The sequence below is a fragment of the Onychostoma macrolepis genome, chromosome 24, assembly GCF_012432095.1.
Source record: "Onychostoma macrolepis isolate SWU-2019 chromosome 24, ASM1243209v1, whole genome shotgun sequence".
Taxonomy (NCBI): Eukaryota; Metazoa; Chordata; class Actinopteri; order Cypriniformes; family Cyprinidae; genus Onychostoma; species Onychostoma macrolepis.
In genome coordinates, this window is record NC_081178.1 from 24,910,478 (window position 1) to 24,930,010 (window position 19,533).

The 19,533-nt window shown below is 37.4% G+C and overlaps 2 protein-coding genes across 2 annotated transcripts; one reads left to right on the forward strand and one right to left on the reverse strand.

Moving 5' to 3' along the window:
- Positions 1 to 696: 696 nt before the first annotated feature.
- LOC131532797 (coagulation factor XIII A chain) lies at positions 697 to 15,383 on the reverse strand. The gene is made up of 15 exons (XM_058764591.1): positions 15,348 to 15,383; positions 14,563 to 14,732; positions 14,273 to 14,464; positions 13,889 to 14,140; positions 13,627 to 13,745; positions 12,296 to 12,403; positions 12,038 to 12,215; positions 11,771 to 11,909; positions 9,280 to 9,383; positions 9,091 to 9,179; positions 8,821 to 8,974; positions 6,912 to 7,190; positions 6,617 to 6,777; positions 1,721 to 1,857; positions 697 to 1,421 (listed from the first exon to the last, which is right to left on the reverse strand). The coding sequence occupies exons 2-15, from the start codon at positions 14,702 to 14,704 to the stop codon at positions 1,244 to 1,246; spliced, it is 2,232 nt and encodes a 743-aa protein (XP_058620574.1). The 5' UTR covers positions 14,705 to 14,732; positions 15,348 to 15,383; the 3' UTR covers positions 697 to 1,243.
- A 2,000-nt stretch (positions 15,384 to 17,383) lies between these two features.
- ly86 (lymphocyte antigen 86) lies at positions 17,384 to 19,276 on the forward strand. The gene is made up of 5 exons (XM_058765789.1): positions 17,384 to 17,587; positions 18,146 to 18,232; positions 18,317 to 18,445; positions 18,550 to 18,602; positions 18,690 to 19,276. The coding sequence occupies exons 1-5, from the start codon at positions 17,443 to 17,445 to the stop codon at positions 18,771 to 18,773; spliced, it is 498 nt and encodes a 165-aa protein (XP_058621772.1). The 5' UTR covers positions 17,384 to 17,442; the 3' UTR covers positions 18,774 to 19,276.
- Positions 19,277 to 19,533: the final 257 nt, after the last annotated feature.

A 19,533-nucleotide genomic window follows, 5' to 3' on the forward strand; every position in this document is an offset into this window, starting at 1 on the left:
CTGTATGTTAATTCCGCTATCATTAATTACTGTGTTGCAATTATTTTGCTTCTCAGTTTCTGATAAGAATGAGGCAGGAGAGTCTCTACCTATATATAGCACATATAAAATTAGCTTCACCAGAAGATTACGAGCCGGTTTATCTTTATCCGGAAGTTCTAAATAGCACTCCATGCATATGGTCAATTAACCATTTATTTTGGAATATTTGTTTTTTTAAATTTGTATAAAGTCTTCATACAAAAGTAATGTGAACATAAACATACATTTACACACTGACCACCAAACCCTGCTAGAAAAGAAAAATAGAAACCATCACAGAGATTCTAATGGTTTCCACAACAAATTACTATTAACCATTAAAACCATTTAGAAATAATGGTTTCCTGTAGTGTGTTTTGGAACATATTGCATTAGGATTTAGAGGTTTTAACAAGCCACCAATAAAAGATGACCAATTACAATCCTGCAATCCCACAGAATTGTGGGATATCAAAGACAGCAAAGACGTTTTATCAGCTGAACAATCGGTGCGTTACAGTATAATACATTCAATGCACTTTTTTATGTCCTTATTTCACTCAAGCAGGTTTGGAATGACATTAGGTGAGTAGGCTAAATGATGACAGTTCTTGTACGCAAGTATGAGTGTTGGTGTCCAAATGTAACTTTAAATAAATAATTCAGTCCATCAAAAAGCTTTCATGCTAAACATTTATTGTTAATTTGCATTAGTACAACATAGTCCATGGCATTAGAGCACAGTAAAACAACAATACATTGTGATTAATACAGTAAGTTGGTTAAGATTCCTTCCAACCAGAGAAAACATTTCCCCAAACAAAGCATAAGTTAGCTATTTTGCAGATCACTAGGGATTTCAATGGATGTCATTATTTATTATAGCTCTGATTTAAAGGGATAGTTCTGCCAAAAATGAAAATTCTGTCATCATTTACTCACCCTCATGTTGTCCAAACCTGTATAAATTTCAGTTCTGTTTTTCAAAATATCTGTTGTGTTCCACAGAACAAAGAAAGTCATAAGGATTTGGAAAAAATTGAGAGTCTGCATCATTTTTGAGTGAACTATTCTTTTAAATTCAGTTGGGTGATCAGGAGGAATTTGAGATGTAACACTGAATTATTTAAATCTTGGTAAAAACATATTTGCTTAGTGAAGCAAAGCAAAGCAATGGTACAGGGAACTCTGCAATTGTGTTTTCTCTTCAGTTCCACTTTCCCTATCTTTTCTCTATCTTGTTCCCATTCTCACTGTGGTCTTGCACTACTTCAAATTCCAGCTGAGTGGTGACCTGTCTCAGCAGAGGGCAGTCTAGACACGCCATCAGCACCTTCTTCCCCAGAGATCGAGGGAACAGTGACACTTTATATTCCACTGAGGCACCAGGTAATATTTGGCTGCAAGTGGAAACACACACAAAAGAGACTAAATATTTAGAGAATTTAGCCAAAAGGTGTATTTAGTTTTCTATGTATGCTCATTCATGACCGCAACATAAACAGGAGTCACACAGAAAAATAAATTAATGAAGTTAATATAGATGGATATAGTGTACAGTATATGCACAAAAACAAAATACTATATTTGTCTTTGTATATGTCTGGAGGTGTTTATGGTTATGGTGTAGTAATTATTGCAACGTCTATTCGCGTTTGCTTTATTTCACCTGCCAGTGTGATATAAATATGTAGTTTACCTGTAACGTTTCAATTTGGTCGTTATCAGACCAGGTCCATCGATGCGGAGCTGAACCTTTCGCAGGATGAAATTATAGGGATTCTGGAAATCCACACTGACCATGACTTCCTTGCCAACCCGGGGAGATCCAGTTATCTGTAGATCAATTATAATGTAGAGCAGCAACAAACATTTATTGCTTTTACAATCTCTTTGTGCAATTATAAAGTTAAGTTTGGAAAATTGTAACTAAGATAAGGACTAATAAATAATAAAACTCAACTAAACATGATTTGTAGTGCAACTCCCATCCAGCAGAGGTCACTGAGTTATTGCTAAAGGAACTGAAACCCTGTCTACACCAGATGCAAGCAATGTGACAAAAGCCAACAGAAACCATCATAGCTCTGTTCTACTTTTTTTTTTTAATGCCCTTCCCTATCTAACTTCCCTCCATCTTGCAAGTCATTGATTATGTTGCATGAAAATATGATAAGATATAAAAATAAGATGAAAATATCCCAACTTTTCACAATGCCGCAAGCCCACCACAGGTCATGTGATGAGAAACAATCAATCAGCTTCACCATTTCTGTAACAACATTAAAAGCTTAGCCAAGAGGGCTCGAATTGAGGGGGGATGGCATCCCCCTGGTCAAAAAAAATGACAAAAAGCATCCCCTCTGTAAAACCACCAACCCCCTTACCATCCCCTTTGGATCATTAATTTTGTGTATTACGTGAAAATTATCATGCACATGAAATGTTAAAATTCTCTACTTATGATAATTTACGAACTAAATAATTTGGCCAATCAGAACTTGTAACAAGCTGTGCACAAGCAGAAGCAATTTCGTAATTTTTCGCGCAAAATGCTTCAAGTATAACTATTGAAGTTCTTTAAAAAGAAGACAACAGAATGATTTTTTCCTTGATTAGAATTTAAAGACATTCTCCTGACATAATGTACTGTACGTGTGACTGTAGGAGAGATGACATTATCCAAAAAAAAACACGTCTTGAGAGTCCAAAAGCATTCACTGTGCGATGAAGCCTATTAGAATATTGTTAGAATGCCCTTATAATTCCAGCAATGAAACAAAAAAATTTATGTATGAGTTTGTACCCATGTATGAGTGTACTTTTCTGTATATCAGCACATGTGCGCGAGGCCAGAGCAAGAAGCAAGAACAAGAGGCAACAGGCCAAGCAACATCACATCCATATATATATATATATTAAATAGATCTATCAAAACAAAACAGTAAAAAACATTGTCATACTAAGATTGGCATCTGAGCCATTTTTTCAGTGCCTTCTTAAAACCTCCTAAACTTCTAATCATCTTTAGATTTCCTGGCAACCTAAATTACACTTAACTCTGGGAAGTACAAAATCAGTAAGGCTGCCCCTTGTGGAGCTAACATCTCTCACTCTATTAAAATAATTGATCAAATATTTGGGGACAAACCCATGCACAGGTGAATCTGAGAGACTCTATCTACTTTTAGCCACCCAATAGTCTCAAAATGAGAAGTATCAAGATGAGATCTCATGGGGAGGTTCAAAATGAGCTTTATAACCCTATTTTGAGCAGTCTGAAGCCTATGTTTCAGGTGCTTTTAAGACACCATTATACCAAGAGCAACATGCATAGTCAAAATAAGGTTGAATTAAAGCACTTGCCAGAGTTAACATCGCTTTCTTGTCCAGAAACCTTGAGATTCTGGCCAAGAAACGTACTCTTTGATTTACCTTGGTAATAACCTTTTGCGCTTGGCCCACTCCCGATAAGTGGCAGTCCAACAAAAAACCAAGGTAACTAACTGATTCCTTTACATTAATCTCATTATCTCCAACTAAAACCTTAAAGCCAGGAGATCTTTTCAATCTTATTTTTGACCCAAACAGTATGGCTTCCGCTTTCCCGGAAGCGATAGCCTATTGTCTAACATCCACCTACTGACATTAGATAGTTCTACACTGAGGGTTCTTTCAACTATGTTCTTATCTTTATGTGAAACCAATAACACTGAATCATCTGCATATAAAAAAAGTTCACATGAACATACAGACTTAAGATCATTTATATATATATATATATATAAGGAAAAAAGTGGACCCAAGACACTCCCTTGAGGGACCCCACATTCTATACATTGTGGATGAGACATTGTTCCTCCAATATCCACCACCTGCTTCCTATCCTTCAGATAAGAACTCACCCATCTGACAGCTAAGTCATTAAAACCAATGGCTTTTAATTTGCATGCCAACATACCATGGTCAACTGTATCAAAGGCCTTCTGTAGGTCTAACATGACCATACCACAAAAATACCTTTATCTACCTTCCTCCTAATATGGTCAGTTAGATACAATACACAGGTGTTAGTAGAATCAGATTTACGAAAGCCAGACTGGAACTCATATAGTAGATTACGTGATGCTAAATATTTGTCAATCTGTTATAAATAATCTTTTCAATTATCTTTGACAGACTACACAGAATAGAAACAGGTCTGTAGTTTCCATATTCTAATTTACTCCCTTTCTTATAAAAAGGAATTACTCTGGCAAATTTAAAATCATTGGGGCAATGTCCTTGCTCAATAGACATATTTATGATATGGGTAATACATGGGGAGATAGCCTCAGCAGCATCTCTTAAGAATCTGGCTGGAATATTGTCAAGGCCAGTGGCTTTGGAGCTATTTAGATTTTTTAGCTTCTCAAGTACGACTGCCTCTGACACCTTTTCAAAAGAGAAGCCATTTGCTTTGACCTCTTGCTGAGAATAAAAGTCAACAAAGTGACTTTCACCGTACTGCCCTGGCTGGTCAGGTAGTTTTTCCACCAGTTTACTAGCAACTGATGAGAAGTAGTTGTTAAAACTATCTGCCACTGTTACCTTTTCTGCTGTGACATTATTCCCCAAATCAAGTGTTATGTTACTAGTTTTTGTTTTCAACCTGCTACTGTAGCCTAGCTGCTTGAAGGACTTCCATAACTTACTTGAATCATTTCTATATTCCACAATTTTCTCATTAAAATAAGCCTTTTTAGCATTGACCACTAATCTGTTCACTTCATTTCTCACCTTCTTGTACTGTCCAGCTCTAATCATCGTTGTTTCTCCTAAATGTGCCATACTTCTCATTTCTCAACCTAATAGCCTCGAGAATATCATCATTTATCCAGGGTTCTGTCCTCTGTTTAACTCTTACTACTTTAAATGGTGCTAAATTGTCTACAGCTTCTAAAAACATACATTTAAATAAAAAACATGCTTTATCAACATCATTACATTGCAACACAGCAGACCAGTTTTTTAAATTCAAGCAGTTATCAAATGCTTCTTTGCTATACCTTTTTAGTGACCTGATTCTTATAGAACTATGACAGTTGAGCACTGCTTTCTTTATCTTTTGAGTGCAGAAAACAATAGAATGATCGCTCAATCCGTAATTCCTTACCCCATATCTGCTATCCTAGACTTTTCTGACACTAGAACAAGGTCAATAATAGTTTGAGTGGAAGAACAGGCACGCGTTGGTTCTTTGATCAGCTGATGTAGACTAAATGAGCGACAAAAATTCATTAAGGCCTTATAGCCTTATAGATGTTCTCACTTGTTTTGTTTCTATTGAATCAGCCGTTTTGAACAAATCGTTTGAAATGAATGATTCAGTAAGTCATTTATTAAAACAGGGACTTGCTGCCACCTACTGGCAGTTTTATTGTGATATTTATGTATCCATGACAGACCTAAATCAGCCAAGGTGCCAGCACAAATACACATTCAGCAAAATATTGTTTAATTATCAATATTGAATATTTCCGGCCCAAGAAGGGAAAAAAAAAAAGTATAAATAATAGTTAATTTAATAAGGAAAATTTTTCATTAAATAGAAACCTTTTTAAAAATGAGACCAACTTTGTAATCATTGTGTAAAATTAGCCGCAGGATTTCTAGCCCCCCCAACTTCGCAACTTCTGTTTAATGCCAACTTTTTGTAGAAAAAGTACATGCACATGACATTGAAATTACAACTTCCTAACTCGTAAATCCGAACTTGGCATGAGAAATTGAATGCAACATAGCTTTACCAATTGTTTTTAAAACTTAAAAAATTATTGTAAAAACTGCACCCCTGAAGTTGTCAAATTTAAAGGCAGGTGTATGGAATATTTCAGATTTATTTTTCAGTGTTGCCATTGTGTTTTATAGTAATGAACAATAAACCTTTTTTTAATTAAGGTCCAGTTTAGTGAGTTACTTTCAACTGTTTTTTTCATTTGAATGAAAGTCAGTTGGTCAGTAAATAAATACAGGTTTGGGACAACATGAGGGTGAGTAAATTATGACAGCATGTTCATTATATTCTGAAATATTTCCAAATTAAAGGGATAGTTCACCCAAAAATGAAAATTCTGTCATTAATTACTCACCCTCATGTCGTTCCAAACCCGTAAGACCTTCATTCATCTTCGGAACACAAATTATGATATTTTTGATGAAATCCGAGAGCTCTCTGACCCTGTATAGACAGCAAGAGAACTACCACGATTAAAGCACAGAAATGTAGTACGGACATCGTTAAAACAGTCCATGTGAAATCAGTGGTTCAACCGTAATTTTACGAAGCTACGAGAATACTTTTTGTGCGCAAAGAAAACAAAAATAACTAATTTATTCAACAATTCTTCTCATCCGCATCACCCTAGCGCCATTTTGGAGAGTCCCACGACACCTGCACGTGCTTTCCTCTGAATGTAAACAAGGCTCAGCGCATGAAGGTGAGTAAATAATGACAGAATTTGAATTTTTGTGTGAACTATCCCTTTAATATCAATTGTGAACTCGGAATGAATACCCAGCCCTGAACACGGGTTCCCCTAAGAATGGTTACTACCTTTATTGAGAGTTCAGGAGGACTAAGAGTGACAACTCTCATCGTGAAAAGGGATGCGTCCTTTTCCTCGACGTGCCCATACACCATGAAGAGCAGGTTGGACTGTTCCACAAGGTAGGGCATGTACTCCAAAGCTTTGACATCTATAGTCAGGGACTCAGCTGTAAAGATAATATGATCACAATATCACCTAATCCATTAACAATTTTTTTTTTTTTTTTGTAGAATTCCTTAAAGTTATAACTCGATCTCAAGATAATGAGCAGTTTTACTGAAACACTTGTGTCTGACTCACTCTTTGATGCTTCCACAGTTACAGACTTGTTTTCATGCATAAAAGTTGTGCTAGTGATGCCTGTGTAGTACACCACACAGCCAGTGATGATGGTACTGAGGTTGCGGGTTTGGCTGGTCTGGTTCTTAATGTTCAGCGTCAGCTTGAGATCGTCACCCATTTTGATGGTGTCGGCCTGGAGCTCAAAATCCACACCTGCTTCAGTGAGTGGCAAGTAGTCCTTGGTAGAAACTCCACGACGCTCTGCCATGTGTATGGCCTCTCTCTCCTTGAGACTTCCTAGAGTCAGGAAGGTTGAAGGCAAAATATTGGCATTTTCCACTCCTTCTCAAATCAATCAAAACACTATTGTTTGGCGTACATGTCTATAGGATGTTTGGCGTCCTCATGTAAGTCTTTTGCATTGTTGAGTCTCGCAAGTGTCAATAGAGAGCTCTTGTGTTATTGAAATCAACTGTGTTTTTAAACTGTAGCTCCAAGAATCCAGAACACAACACAGTTTAGTTTTGACTGCCGTCTACCTCGTTGAAAAAAAAAACAGCATATGCTGGTTAGGTGTGTTTTAAAGCATGGCAGCTGGTATAAGCTGGTCCTTAGTTGGTCCTGAGCTGGTTATAAGCTGGATATGACCTGGTCCTGAGCAGGTGCTAGTTGCTTAGGACCAGCACCAGCTCGTGCCCAGCTAAGTACCAGCTTAGACCAGCCCAAACCAGCTGCCATGCTTCAGAGCATACCTAACCAGCATATGCTGTTTTTTTCAACAGGATAATATCAAATGACCTAGTATAAATAAACATTAAAGGCTTTTAAGATGTTTTTGGACCAAATGAAGTTTACATTTACATTTAGTCATTTAGCAGACATTTTTTTTCCAAAGCGACTTACAAATGAGGACAATGGAGGCAATAAAAATCAACAAAAGAGCAATGATATGCATGTGCTATAACAAGTCTCAGTTATCTTAACGCAGTACACGCAGCAAGTTTTTTTTTTTTAAATTACATTATAAATAAAAAGAAAACAGATACAATAGAAAAAGAATAGAGCAAGCTAGTGTTAGAGGCCTTTTTATTATTTTGTTAATTGTATAATAAATAAAAAGAAAACAGATGGAATACAAAAAGATTAGGTTACACTTTATTTCGATAGTCCACTTTAGACATTCTACTAACTATAAGTAACTTTGTAACTACATGTCAACTAATTCTTTTTTATTTGCAACTACATGTCTACTAACTCTCAGTAGGGTAGGTTTAGGGTTAGTAGAATAAGTTGACATACTTGCAAAGTTTCTCGTAGTCAGTATATTGTATGTTGTGGACCCATCAAAATAAAGTGTTAGGAGATATTAAGCAGAGAGTCTACTAATACTCTAATGACTGCTAGTTGACATGTAGTTGCAAAGTTACTTACTGTTTGTAGAATGTCTAAAGTGGACTATCGAAATAAAGTGTTATCAAAGATTAGAAAAGCTAGTGTTAGTTTTCTTTTTTGTTTTTTAAGAAAACAAGACATTAGTAAATGAAAATTGCAAATCTAAACGACAAGTTATTTTTTTCTTTTCTTTTTTGAAGTTGAGAACAAAGGCTGTATGAACCAGTCAAATTAGTAAACCAAGGCTCTTGATTAAAAATCTGTCAAGCATGTCAACCTAAGAAAGGTAAAAGGCTCTTCCTAGTCAAAAATATGATTAGTCTCTCCAAGACTCGTGACCAAATTTAGTTTCAAACACTTAAAGGATTATCTTTTCTCAGGAAGAGCCACCATGACTTCTTGAAGTTCACAAATAGAGTGTCAATCATGTCAGAGGCCGATCACTTGAATCACATTGCTATATCGAATGCAGCTCTCCTGACCTAAATGCCATATTGCCTTTTGATTCTGTAGACTTGTATAGAATGAAACGTACCTTCTGGGTATTTATAGGCAGACGTGATGTCCTCGTATTTGCTACAGTCCTTCTTTTTAGTCACAAGGAGCTTTCCCATATACGCAGAGTCTACATGGATAATCTTCATTTTTCCATACTTATCACACATATGGTATATCACATCACTGTTCATCTGAGGACAGGAAAAAGATTTTTTCTCATGTCCGTTTGCATGTAGCTAAGATTTTAATATCTTGTTAATTAAATCTACAGGGTAAAAACATCAAAGGACACTGACATTCTTCTTACCTCTGCAAAGACAAACTTTGCATCGAACGGATAGCTGAGCTCTCCCTCTTTGATGGCATTGACAGACGTTGGGCCACATCGATAAAGACCTGTATGGGACAAGTAAATTATCTCATATATAAACTTGGATCAAAAAGGTATTTCTATGGTACTTTTATGATGTGGCAGGAGTCATGGCAAGGATCATACCATCACTGGTCTCCTGAGGGGTGCTGTCGACCACCTGCCAGCCAGAGTATTTTTCAGGCAGATCAAGCCTCTTCATGTACACCTCATTCCAGCAGTGGTAGTTCCTGTGAAACACAGAATTACATCTAAAGATATTGCCAACCAACCTGACAATAATATCATATTGGCTTCATAGAATATCACGTAAATAGTGAAAAAGCCTACAGTGTCTAAGTCTGCGTTTACACTGGCACAAAAAAATCCATTTTTACTCACATGTGACACAGATCGTATATTGTTGCACGTGTTAACACAAATATCCGCACGACCCATTTCCCCACAAAGATGACTTTACTGTCAAATTATGAAGCAGATGTTGAAACGCTTCTTTTATTAAGTATTCAGGAGCACAAAAACTTGTTTTGAGCCGCTGGCTTGTGAATTTTATAAATGAAATATCTTTGCTACTAAAAGCAGCATTTTATTTTCAGCAAGTTGATAATAATGTCACTGTTTTTTGAGTTATTATGCGAGGCTTTCATGACCAGTAGATAAAACAACTTACAAAAACTACCATCATTTTATCCGTTCAGTAAATTTTGCACTGCAAACATCAATGACAGTTTTAACTAATCCATGCAAGCATCATGGCATAAGTGGGATAATCACGCTGGTGTACATTAAAATCCAAGAACCACCCAACGTGAACTATCATTTTCATTTACAACTGTTCAAAACACAAGGGTCAACCGAGTCGCTGAAAGTGATCACCAGTGGAATTGTTCTAGTTTGGGAGAGGATTCATGTAAACACAGATGTCAGACACGAGTCGTGTCTTAAAGCTCTAGTCAGTAAATTTTGCCTCTTTGTCGCCATCTCTGTTTGAAAATTTTGCAGTTATTTGCGGAATTATTTTTGCTTTACATGGGTTGTGCGTTGGCACGGCTCCTCAGCACGGATGAATCTAATGTTTGATGTGTGGCTGTCAGTCACCGCACTGGTGTGGATACTGCACTTCGGAATCACAGATTCTTGTTTACATCTTGGAAATGTGACCCAAATAAGAATTTTTACCTGATATTGTCATTGGAACTGTCACGAATCTGGTCTGAACTTCCATTCACCCTCCACCAGAGGTCACTCGCTCACCACATGGACTTCACACCACACATCACAATGGACTCCAATTCCCATCATCCAACACTGATCACAACTGTCACCAATCACTCATTGCACTAATCACACACACACCTGATCCCACGCACACACTGATCACACACCTTATATAAACCCTGAACTTTGTTTCCCTCACTGCCGAGTATTGTATGCTTTTACCGCTCCCCTAGCTGTAGCAAATCTACAGAGCCCTCGTCAGTATCCTAGTCTTGCATTACCTGTTCTCCTGTGTTTATTTCTACCCGTGTTTCCTGGATTAACCCTTTCTGTGCCATTCCGTGTTTCTGTTCAGTTCCTGTATTGTCCTGCGTTTTTCACTCCCCTAGTGTTAGCTGCGATATGGAACTTTTGTTGTTTATGTTCCCAGTATTTACCCCTGTCTCCCTGTTCGGACTCTGCTTATTCCCTTGCCTGGATTATAGCTCGTGTACCTGGATTATCTCTCTGCCTTGCCCACTGGATACTGTTCGCTGATCGTCCACCTTCGCTTGCCCTAGGATTACTCTTTGTCTTGTCCCTGCCATACCTGTTTGCCATTGCTCGACCCTGCCTGTATTTATGACCATGTCTGTAAATAAAAGCTTGCACTTGGATCCGCATGTCTCACGTCTCGTCAGCCCCGTTACAGGAACAAGTAAGTAACAAGTCTGTCACTTTTGTTCTGACCAACTGAGGCAAAAAGCATTACAATAATTTGCACTACCAATGGTGATTAAATCTAATGATCAGTTAGCTCATATCACATCAGACAGTGCAAATTATTATTGTTATACTTTGTTCTCAAATTGTTAATGTTAACAATATCAGCATTGCGTGACTACATGTATGAGGTACATATTAATGTTACATGTAGATTTCAATTTCTGTACAGTCTAAACTCTAATTGTCATAACATTCAAATTTCATATAAAGAAACCCAAAAAGCTAATTATTCTTCCTTAGAACTAGTTCTATTTAAAATAACAAATCTGTGTAATCCCACATAGGCTATCTGTAATCAAATGCACATTTTAAACTGGAATATAATCTCATTTCAGTCACTTACATGTGTTTCATAAAAACATAATCCTTTCTGGATTACAATCTGCCATCAAAATGATAAATTGAATTATTCCAGCTGCTGTGAGAAAAGGCTGTAAACGATCCACCACCTGACTGCAGCTTTAAGTAAATGTAAACAGATAGGACAAAAAATTGGAAAAGGACAAAACATCGGATCTGTGAATTAAGCCTTGCAGTGTAAACACACCTTGTTATATCAACCAAGGTACCAATTTTCTGAAATACACAATTGTGGACCTCTTGGATGTAACCTTTTTTTTTTAGGGAATCTCACCAGATTGAATCTTTCATTCGGCTTCGGTCCACTTTCCCTTCATTGTCCAGCACAATGTCTGTCTTCAAGTTGCCCGTGTTGTCATGAGCAGAGAAGAAATTGGTGATGACCCGTGTAGGGATCCCGAGACAGCGCAAAACTGGGTGGGGGGTTGAACAGTTGTTGCAAAAAATGAGTAGAATGATGATGCTCACACAGTATTTTAAACTATCATGAAGAGAAATGTTTAAACAGACACCCCATAGAAAATGTCATCGCCATACTCACAAGTGTTCAGCACGCCGGCAAACACCCAGCACTGAGCAAAGCACACAGGCTCACAACCTTCTTTGGCATATTTGAGCAGGATTTCAGGACTTCCTGTCCAGGCAGTGGGTGCTGTGCCGCCGGAGTATTCACCAGTCCAGCTGCCAACCATGAGACCATCATCATCTTGGGCGTTCATCTGAAAATATACCACCAAATATAAAATGGTTACTTGTTCATGGAATTGTCCATTCTTTGATTCTTATTATGAAATCATACCAGAGCTGATCCTTGCCGAACTACTTCAGTGGCATTTCCACGGAACAGTAGTGGTACTTTGCCAGCATCCATTACCAATAGGCAGGCATCCAGAACCCCCTCTTCAAACTACAGTAAACCACATAGGAAGTTAATTCAAGGGTGTCCAATCCTGTTCTTGGAGGGCCACTTTCCTGCAGAGTTTAGCTTTATCACTAATTAAACACACTTGCATCAGCTAATCAAGGTCTTCAGGACTACTCGGGCTGTGTTCCAGTTTAATGTTTTAATTCCCTTCCTTTGCTAACTTCTCGTTGTACTTCATTGCCTATGTTGCATGAGTGCCCACTAGTAACCCTTGCAATAGGTTGAATTGGAATGTCCTAAGCCTTTGTTGACTTGGAATATGCTGTGGTGATGATTTGTAATTTACATTTATTATTTACATTGGGGTGTGGGTCAATTACTGTAAGTGCAATTTGTTGTGTCACGCTGCATTATGGTATATAGAATTTCCTGAAGTGTACATACAGTATGAGTAGCCTCGCTCCCTCAAAGTCAAGGTGTTGAGGGTCTGTCCATATAAACTTCCCTCATCCACTTGACGAAGTGGAAAGTACTTCAAAATGGTGGCAGGGATTCCCCTAAAGGGAAGTGCTTAGGGAGGTTTGTGAGTCTAAGGCTGATGAGGCAACTTTTTTTAAATGGTGTTGCTTGGGCACTTTCCCATTGAGAATGGGTAATAAATTTCTGGAATTATCTGGATAATTTAGATTGGTCGAGGGCCGTGTGTCTCACCTGGTTGCCCATTGATGGCAACATTGCCCAAAGTTGCCTGGAAACATTGCTCTCAAATTTGCCACGTGTATCATCAGCCTAAGAGCGAAGTGGACGCACTCTAGGGTGATTCTCAATTGGAAGGCTACATCCTAGTGAGGCTATGTCCTTCCTAGACCAGTCCTTCTGAGGCTTCTAGGCTAGTGTCCTCCCCAGCATTGAAGACTAGAATGAGATAAAACTAGTCATGCTCAATGCCGGCTCATTTTCGGTCTTGTGTACAAAGGATTGTGGTTGATTGGAAGACACAAAGGATACACTTGAGGCATCTTTTAAGGATCACTTAAATTGAGTTGGACTTCGATGGCACATGATGATGTGCAACTTTACTAGGATTCAGCTTTATGATTGAGAAACGCCCCTAGAAACTTTCAGGCAGGTGTGTTTGAGCAGGTTGGAGCTAAACTCTGCAGGAAAGTGGCCCTCCAGAAGCAGGATTGGACACCCCTAGGTTAAATGATGCTATATATACGTGAGCTCAGTGGAAGAATTTTCATCTCCAGATTACTGCCAACCTGCCCAAAGTTCCATGAACGGGAGGTTATGTTGTTGAATTCTCCATTGTAGATAGTCCCCACATCATTCATCACATACTCCTGCCTGTCTTCCTCTTTGTCCATGTACACTTGATCCGCTGGGTAGCAACACATACAATATGCATGTGTCAGCATATGTGTAATAAGTTGATAATGGCCCAGTGATGGCCTCAAGCAAATGTACAGAATTATCAAAGGTCCATTGTTAAGTTTGTTGTCATTGTGTTACAGTTGTACTCACCGGGGTCCCAAGGATTGAACAGCACATATAAATCAGTGTCGGGGTTCCTCTCAGTGCGCTCTTTTCCCAAATCAGTCATTACTGCTACAAAGGTGCGGAAGCGGCCAATGATGCAGCTGGCGTTAGGTGTTATGCCCACGGTCACATCATTGCCTTGTATTTCCACCACACGACCCTTCCAATGCCAATTATGTTTCCTTTTTCCGATTGACACAGTGATGTAGGTGCCCTTGTTTTTATCAGGTGAACTGCCTGTGGTGAACAGATCAGCAGATTATACCTGTGCTAGGCTATGGAGATACATTTCATATGCTGCTTTGTCATTACAGATGCTTTATGTAGCTTATCATGTATTATAATTTATAACTAAATGCAGAGGCTCACCAATCAGGAACTCCATCTGCACATCATCCTGCTCTGCATTGAAGGCCCGGTCAAGTTTGATGATGATGGTGAACTCTTTATTCCTGCGCACAATGAGGGTGGAACACGTGTACTTGTCTGTGTTGTGGTCTTTTTTGTTCTCCGTTACACGCATGTCAATGCTCAATACTGAGAGACCTGCAGCTTTTGTTTCTAAAAAAAGAAGACTTACTTTCACAAACTGTAGCAAATGTTTGAATATTTAAAGTACAGAATGGCATGCATAAATGCAAACATGGGTAAGACTTTACCTTCATCTAGAGGTCCCCTTGGCCTCAGAACATCAAAAGCCTCATACTTAGGTGGGTTAGACTCATCGTAGTTTGAGTTGGCAATGGAAATACGGCCACGTTGGAGTTCCCAGGGCTGAGTCGGGTAGGGTAGAAGTGACATGATGTGCACAAAATGTCTTGACGTTGTCCTGGATGAAAGATGATTTTAATGTTAGAAAACTTCAGCCATACAGACAGTCCTTTTGGAAGAACTGGGAATCGATTCCTTGCTTCCAAGTCATTGGGAATCAAGGAATCGACTCTCAGTTCTCAACTGAAATTGATTCCAAAGGTTGTGGAAAAAGTTTTTTTGCACCTAAACCACACAATGCAGACGTTGATGCACAAAAGTGGCTTAGTTCTAGGTGTGTAAAGTACAAGAATAGAATAAGCTGATAATAAACAATGAATATTAATTATTTTCATAAATTTCATCATATCATGTAGTCACAGTCAGATTAGGTGAACATGTTCTTGCAAGCTTTAAAAAAGATGAAATAACTTCAAATCGGGATTGAAAAACAACAGTGAAGAATCATTTGGAGTTTCTAGAACCAGAAATCAGATTCAGTTCCAAAAATGTCTGAATCGGACAGCCCTACCCTTTGGTAAACTTTGAGATACATCAGCTATAATGCATAGCATGTATACAAGTCTGTCTGCTATAGGTCATAAATTGTAAACCACAACTAAACTGCCTTATAATGCTAAAGCATTCAGAAAAACGGTTCTGAAAGAGTCGTTAAAAAAAGTGCTGAACTCACGTTCTCTGTAGAAGAGGAGATGGTCTGCTGAGAAGCTCCAGGCAGATGTGCTCATGAAGAGCCCCATTCTGATTAATATAGGCTCAGGACTTCCTCTTCCACTGAAGAAAAACACCTCCATGGAACCAGAGCAAGTCAAGATGATCCCAAGATCAGGTCAGTCTGACACACAAATCTGTGACCTCGCTTCTGATTCTTGATGACAGCAGCATATTTCAGACCATCAACAACATATGAGATGACAACAATGTATGGTAGCAATTCCTACAGTATGAAAGTAGGAAAGTAAAGTCTTTCACATGTTTTGAAGACCGCTAAATCATTAATGTAAGATTTATACTCAATTACATTTTAAGATGAAATGAAAATAATCTAAACTGATTTGCGGAAATCATTAACAATCATCAGCCGTTCACACAAATGATAGATTGATCTCTCAATCAAACAAATGATCGTGACATCTCACAGCAAACATAATCATATAAAATGTAAATACAGATTAATACATGTGGCCATCTTGTTTTTGAACCAAAATTACACATTACATATAATTGCTTCATCAGATACTGATCAGACAAGTGTTGTTTAAGAATCATATGCTTTAGTACACCAGTATAAAAGCTTGAAGGATCGTAAGAAAGTGTTTTGGTACAACAACACATACTGGAATATATGTGAAATATATTTCACATGATTGCAGATATGATGGATAGACATGTGTATGCTTATCTCTATACTGACTTGAACTACTAGACATCAACAATATTTTACTCAAAATTTGTTATTTATCTTACTCCCAACAGCCAGATTTTAGTATACTTGTTCATGACTGTACTGTACTCACAATGTTCATTAAATCTAATGTAATCTTCACAATATATGTTGTTTTAATGCAACAAAAACAAAAAACCTACTCCCATCAAAATACCTTCATTAAATGCAGTCCTGTTCCTGTAGCACGCAAGGCCAGTGACATTAGTTTGATTCCCAAGGACAGATTAAATTCAGGGTCAGAAATTACTGGGGTTTTTATAGCAAAAATGCCCCCAAAATTCAACATATGTTGTCAAAATGCCACTGGATGAGTTTTGTGTTTTTATAACATACAGTCTATTATATTTCTTTTATTTTTGGAAGAGAGCACTGGTTATTCACTCCTCCCACTAACGATTCCTGCCGGACCTGGGACTCGAACCCACGACCTTCAGGTTACAAGTCCGACTCTCTATCTATTAGTGTTACAATTTCAGTGCAAATTTCAGTATAAACAGAAAGTGTAAATACAGACTTAATGCCACTTAAAATGCAGCTTCTGTGCTGATGCTGATTTCATTTGATTGTTAACTATATGTCTTATTATTATAATTGAATTCATTGATTGCATTTAAGAATTTAAAATAAAAGTTAACACATAGATTTGATATGGTTAGAGTAAAAATACTTAACAAATGTTCTAAAAAATGACTATAGAAATAATTTTAAGGGAGCAAATATTGCCCCTTAATGGAAAAATATTTTTTCTTTTTTCTTCTCATCATCTCTGTGATACTGATACTACCAGCATAAACAGTGCTGAACAATGCGGTGTCTGAAAAAGAAGAGAATGAATTTGCATTTTCTACCTATTAATTATTTCTCAAAAGGTCTTTTAAAATAAATTAATTAATTAAAATTAAAATTGTGAGTTAAAACAAACAGACTAACAAACCAAAATGACATGGAAAATGAAACTCTGAAATATTCCATATTTTAATTCATTACAGAAAGTACTCAAATGAAAAGAGAAGTTGGAAATTTTTAGATTTTTTTGTGATGCTTTATAGATGACCTGTTAAACTCTATTCGTCAAACTAGAGGTCAGGGTGTATAAGATGCTGTTCTTACATTTAGGTACTATTACAAATGCAATTTACATAAATGTATCTTGTTGTATCAGAAATTAGGAAGTAGCTCTAGGGCATGTTAAAAAGATGTATTGACATGAAGATGGGAAGTGAAACATGTGACGTGCTTTTTGACCTAAATGAGAAGTTAAGTTGGCCTGTTCCACCACGTATTTCACCTACGCTAGTCAGTCTAAAGCGACCTGCAAGCTATGAAGACACGACTGCGTGACAGTATGTTGCTGGTTCTGATTCTGATCATGGTTCAGATGAATCGGGTTCACTCTCAGGATCCCCAGTGGCCGGTTCACACAGTCTGCGACTCTGAAAGAATTACGGTCACCTACAGGAGCTGCGGTGAGATCAGTGTGACATACACTACTGTTCAACAGCTTGGGGTCAGTAAGACATATGTTTTAGGATATTAATAATTTTATTCACTGTGGACATATTAAATGAATTCAAAGTGACAGTATATACGTCACAAAAGATTTATCTTTATATTCTAACTTTACATTCATCAAAGAATCCTGAAAATTCAAATGTTTCCACAAAAATATTGGGCGGCACCACTGTTTTCAACATTGATAATAATCAGAAATGCTTCTTGAGCAGCAAATCAGCATATTATAATGATTTCTGAAGGATCACGTGACACTGAAGACTAGAGTAATGATGCTGAAAATTCAGCTTTGATCACTGTAATAAGTTATTTGATATTGTAATAATATTTCACAGTATTATTGCTGTACTTTTGATGGAATAAATGCAGCCTTGGTGAACAGAAGAGACTTCCTTTTTTCCTACTGACCCCAAGTAGTGTGTGTTTTCCGTGTTTGTGTTGGTTTATCTTTCATTTTCATTTAAATAAAATGTATAGTGAATTGCTTTCATTTTTCCATTTCATTGTCTCAGACCCTTTGCAGGATGTAGGTTTCACTTTCCTGCCTTGCCCTGAAAGATTAACCGATCTTGTAAAAATCAGATTGGCCTTGATTCTGAGTGAGTTTTCGTCTTTGCACATTAATATCACGTCTCGGATAAATGACATGAAGCCGTCAGGCAGTAACCGTGTGTCTTCCACAGGGCAGTCCATCGATGAGCTTTATTCATCATACGAGCTGTGGCTAAATGGTCACACAATCTTGAAACGAGACGAGCCCCTCTGTCTTCCTCATTTCCCACGTTTCAAGTTTTGTGGAAACAGGAGAGGAGGTGAGTGAGCATAGAACGATATTGGTTACCTTTGACAGTTTTATAATAAATAGATTGCAATATGCCATTATTATGAATGATGTGTTCAATTTTGATTTCTCCAGAAATCACCATCGTTGAGTCATCGTTTAAGTCAAAAATAGATCTTCCTCTAAAGGTTTGATTTGTGCATTCTATTTAAACAGCTTTGATTCAGTGCATGCTACTTTGAAAATGAACATGTCTTTTGTGTGTTTTTTAACAGGCTAATTTTGATCTTAAACTACGTGCAATAAATCAAGATGGCTTCCTGATTGCCTGCGTGAACACCACTCTCAGCTTTCATTGATCCTTTAAGAGCAGAGGACCTGTTCTTCAGCTGAGAGCTACTGTAAAATGTATTACATTGTGGTAATCATATTAAATAGTGTTGAATGTTATTACTGCATTTCAGCAAAGGAATGTTTAAGCTATTTGTGTTGTTCCTCTATGAGAGACTAATTGGTGTTTGTACAGTTATGGGAACTGTAACTGCTGAGTAAATATCAGCGTGTGTTCAGGATTTTAGATGCTGTCAGATGATTTTATTGTTTTGCCCTGGTCCCAGATCTTTACTCTTTTAAAACTATAAAAATCCATTAAAAAATAAAATACAAACAGAAAGGGGGAAAAAAAGAGAGAGAGAGAAAAGAGAATTATTATAAAAATTTCATTTCAATATTTATTTTGGGAAAATAATTAATTAAATTAATAAGTTTTTTTTTCTCCTGAAAATTACGGAGGACACTTGAGCATGACTGAAATACAGTATGAGACCGTATCTGTGAATAAAATAAAGGAACATCAAGGTAAACATCACATACCGTATCTTTATTATGGTTCATTTTGACTATGCAATTTTCTCAAAAATATGATTTAATTCTATCTTTTAGGAGACTTAAAAAGCCCAGCTATGAAATTAGCCAAAGCATGGATGTATACGGCCCAAACTCACACCACTGCCAGAGAGCCTCTGATTTATATAGTCAAAATGTTAAACAATTAGCTTGAGCTGCATGGGTAGCAATATTAAACATAAAAAATAAATAAATATTCTTAAGCAGGTTGTA

Coding starts and splice junctions, on each gene's coding strand:
- LOC131532797 (XM_058764591.1), bottom strand. CDS start 14,704: ATGTCACTTCTACCCTACCCGACTCAGCCCTGGGAACTCCAACGTGGC. Junction 6,778..6,911: donor AACTGTGGAAGCATCAAAGA/GTGAGTCAGACA, acceptor TTATCTTTACAG/CTGAGTCCCTGACTATAGAT. Junction 1,422..1,720: donor ACCAAATTGAAACGTTACAG/GTAAACTACATA, acceptor TTCCACTTGCAG/CCAAATATTACCTGGTGCCT.
- ly86 (XM_058765789.1), top strand. CDS start 17,443: ATGAAGACACGACTGCGTGACAGTATGTTGCTGGTTCTGATTCTGATC. Junction 18,233..18,316: donor CAGATTGGCCTTGATTCTGA/GTGAGTTTTCGT, acceptor TGTCTTCCACAG/GGCAGTCCATCGATGAGCTT. Junction 18,446..18,549: donor TTGTGGAAACAGGAGAGGAG/GTGAGTGAGCAT, acceptor TGATTTCTCCAG/AAATCACCATCGTTGAGTCA.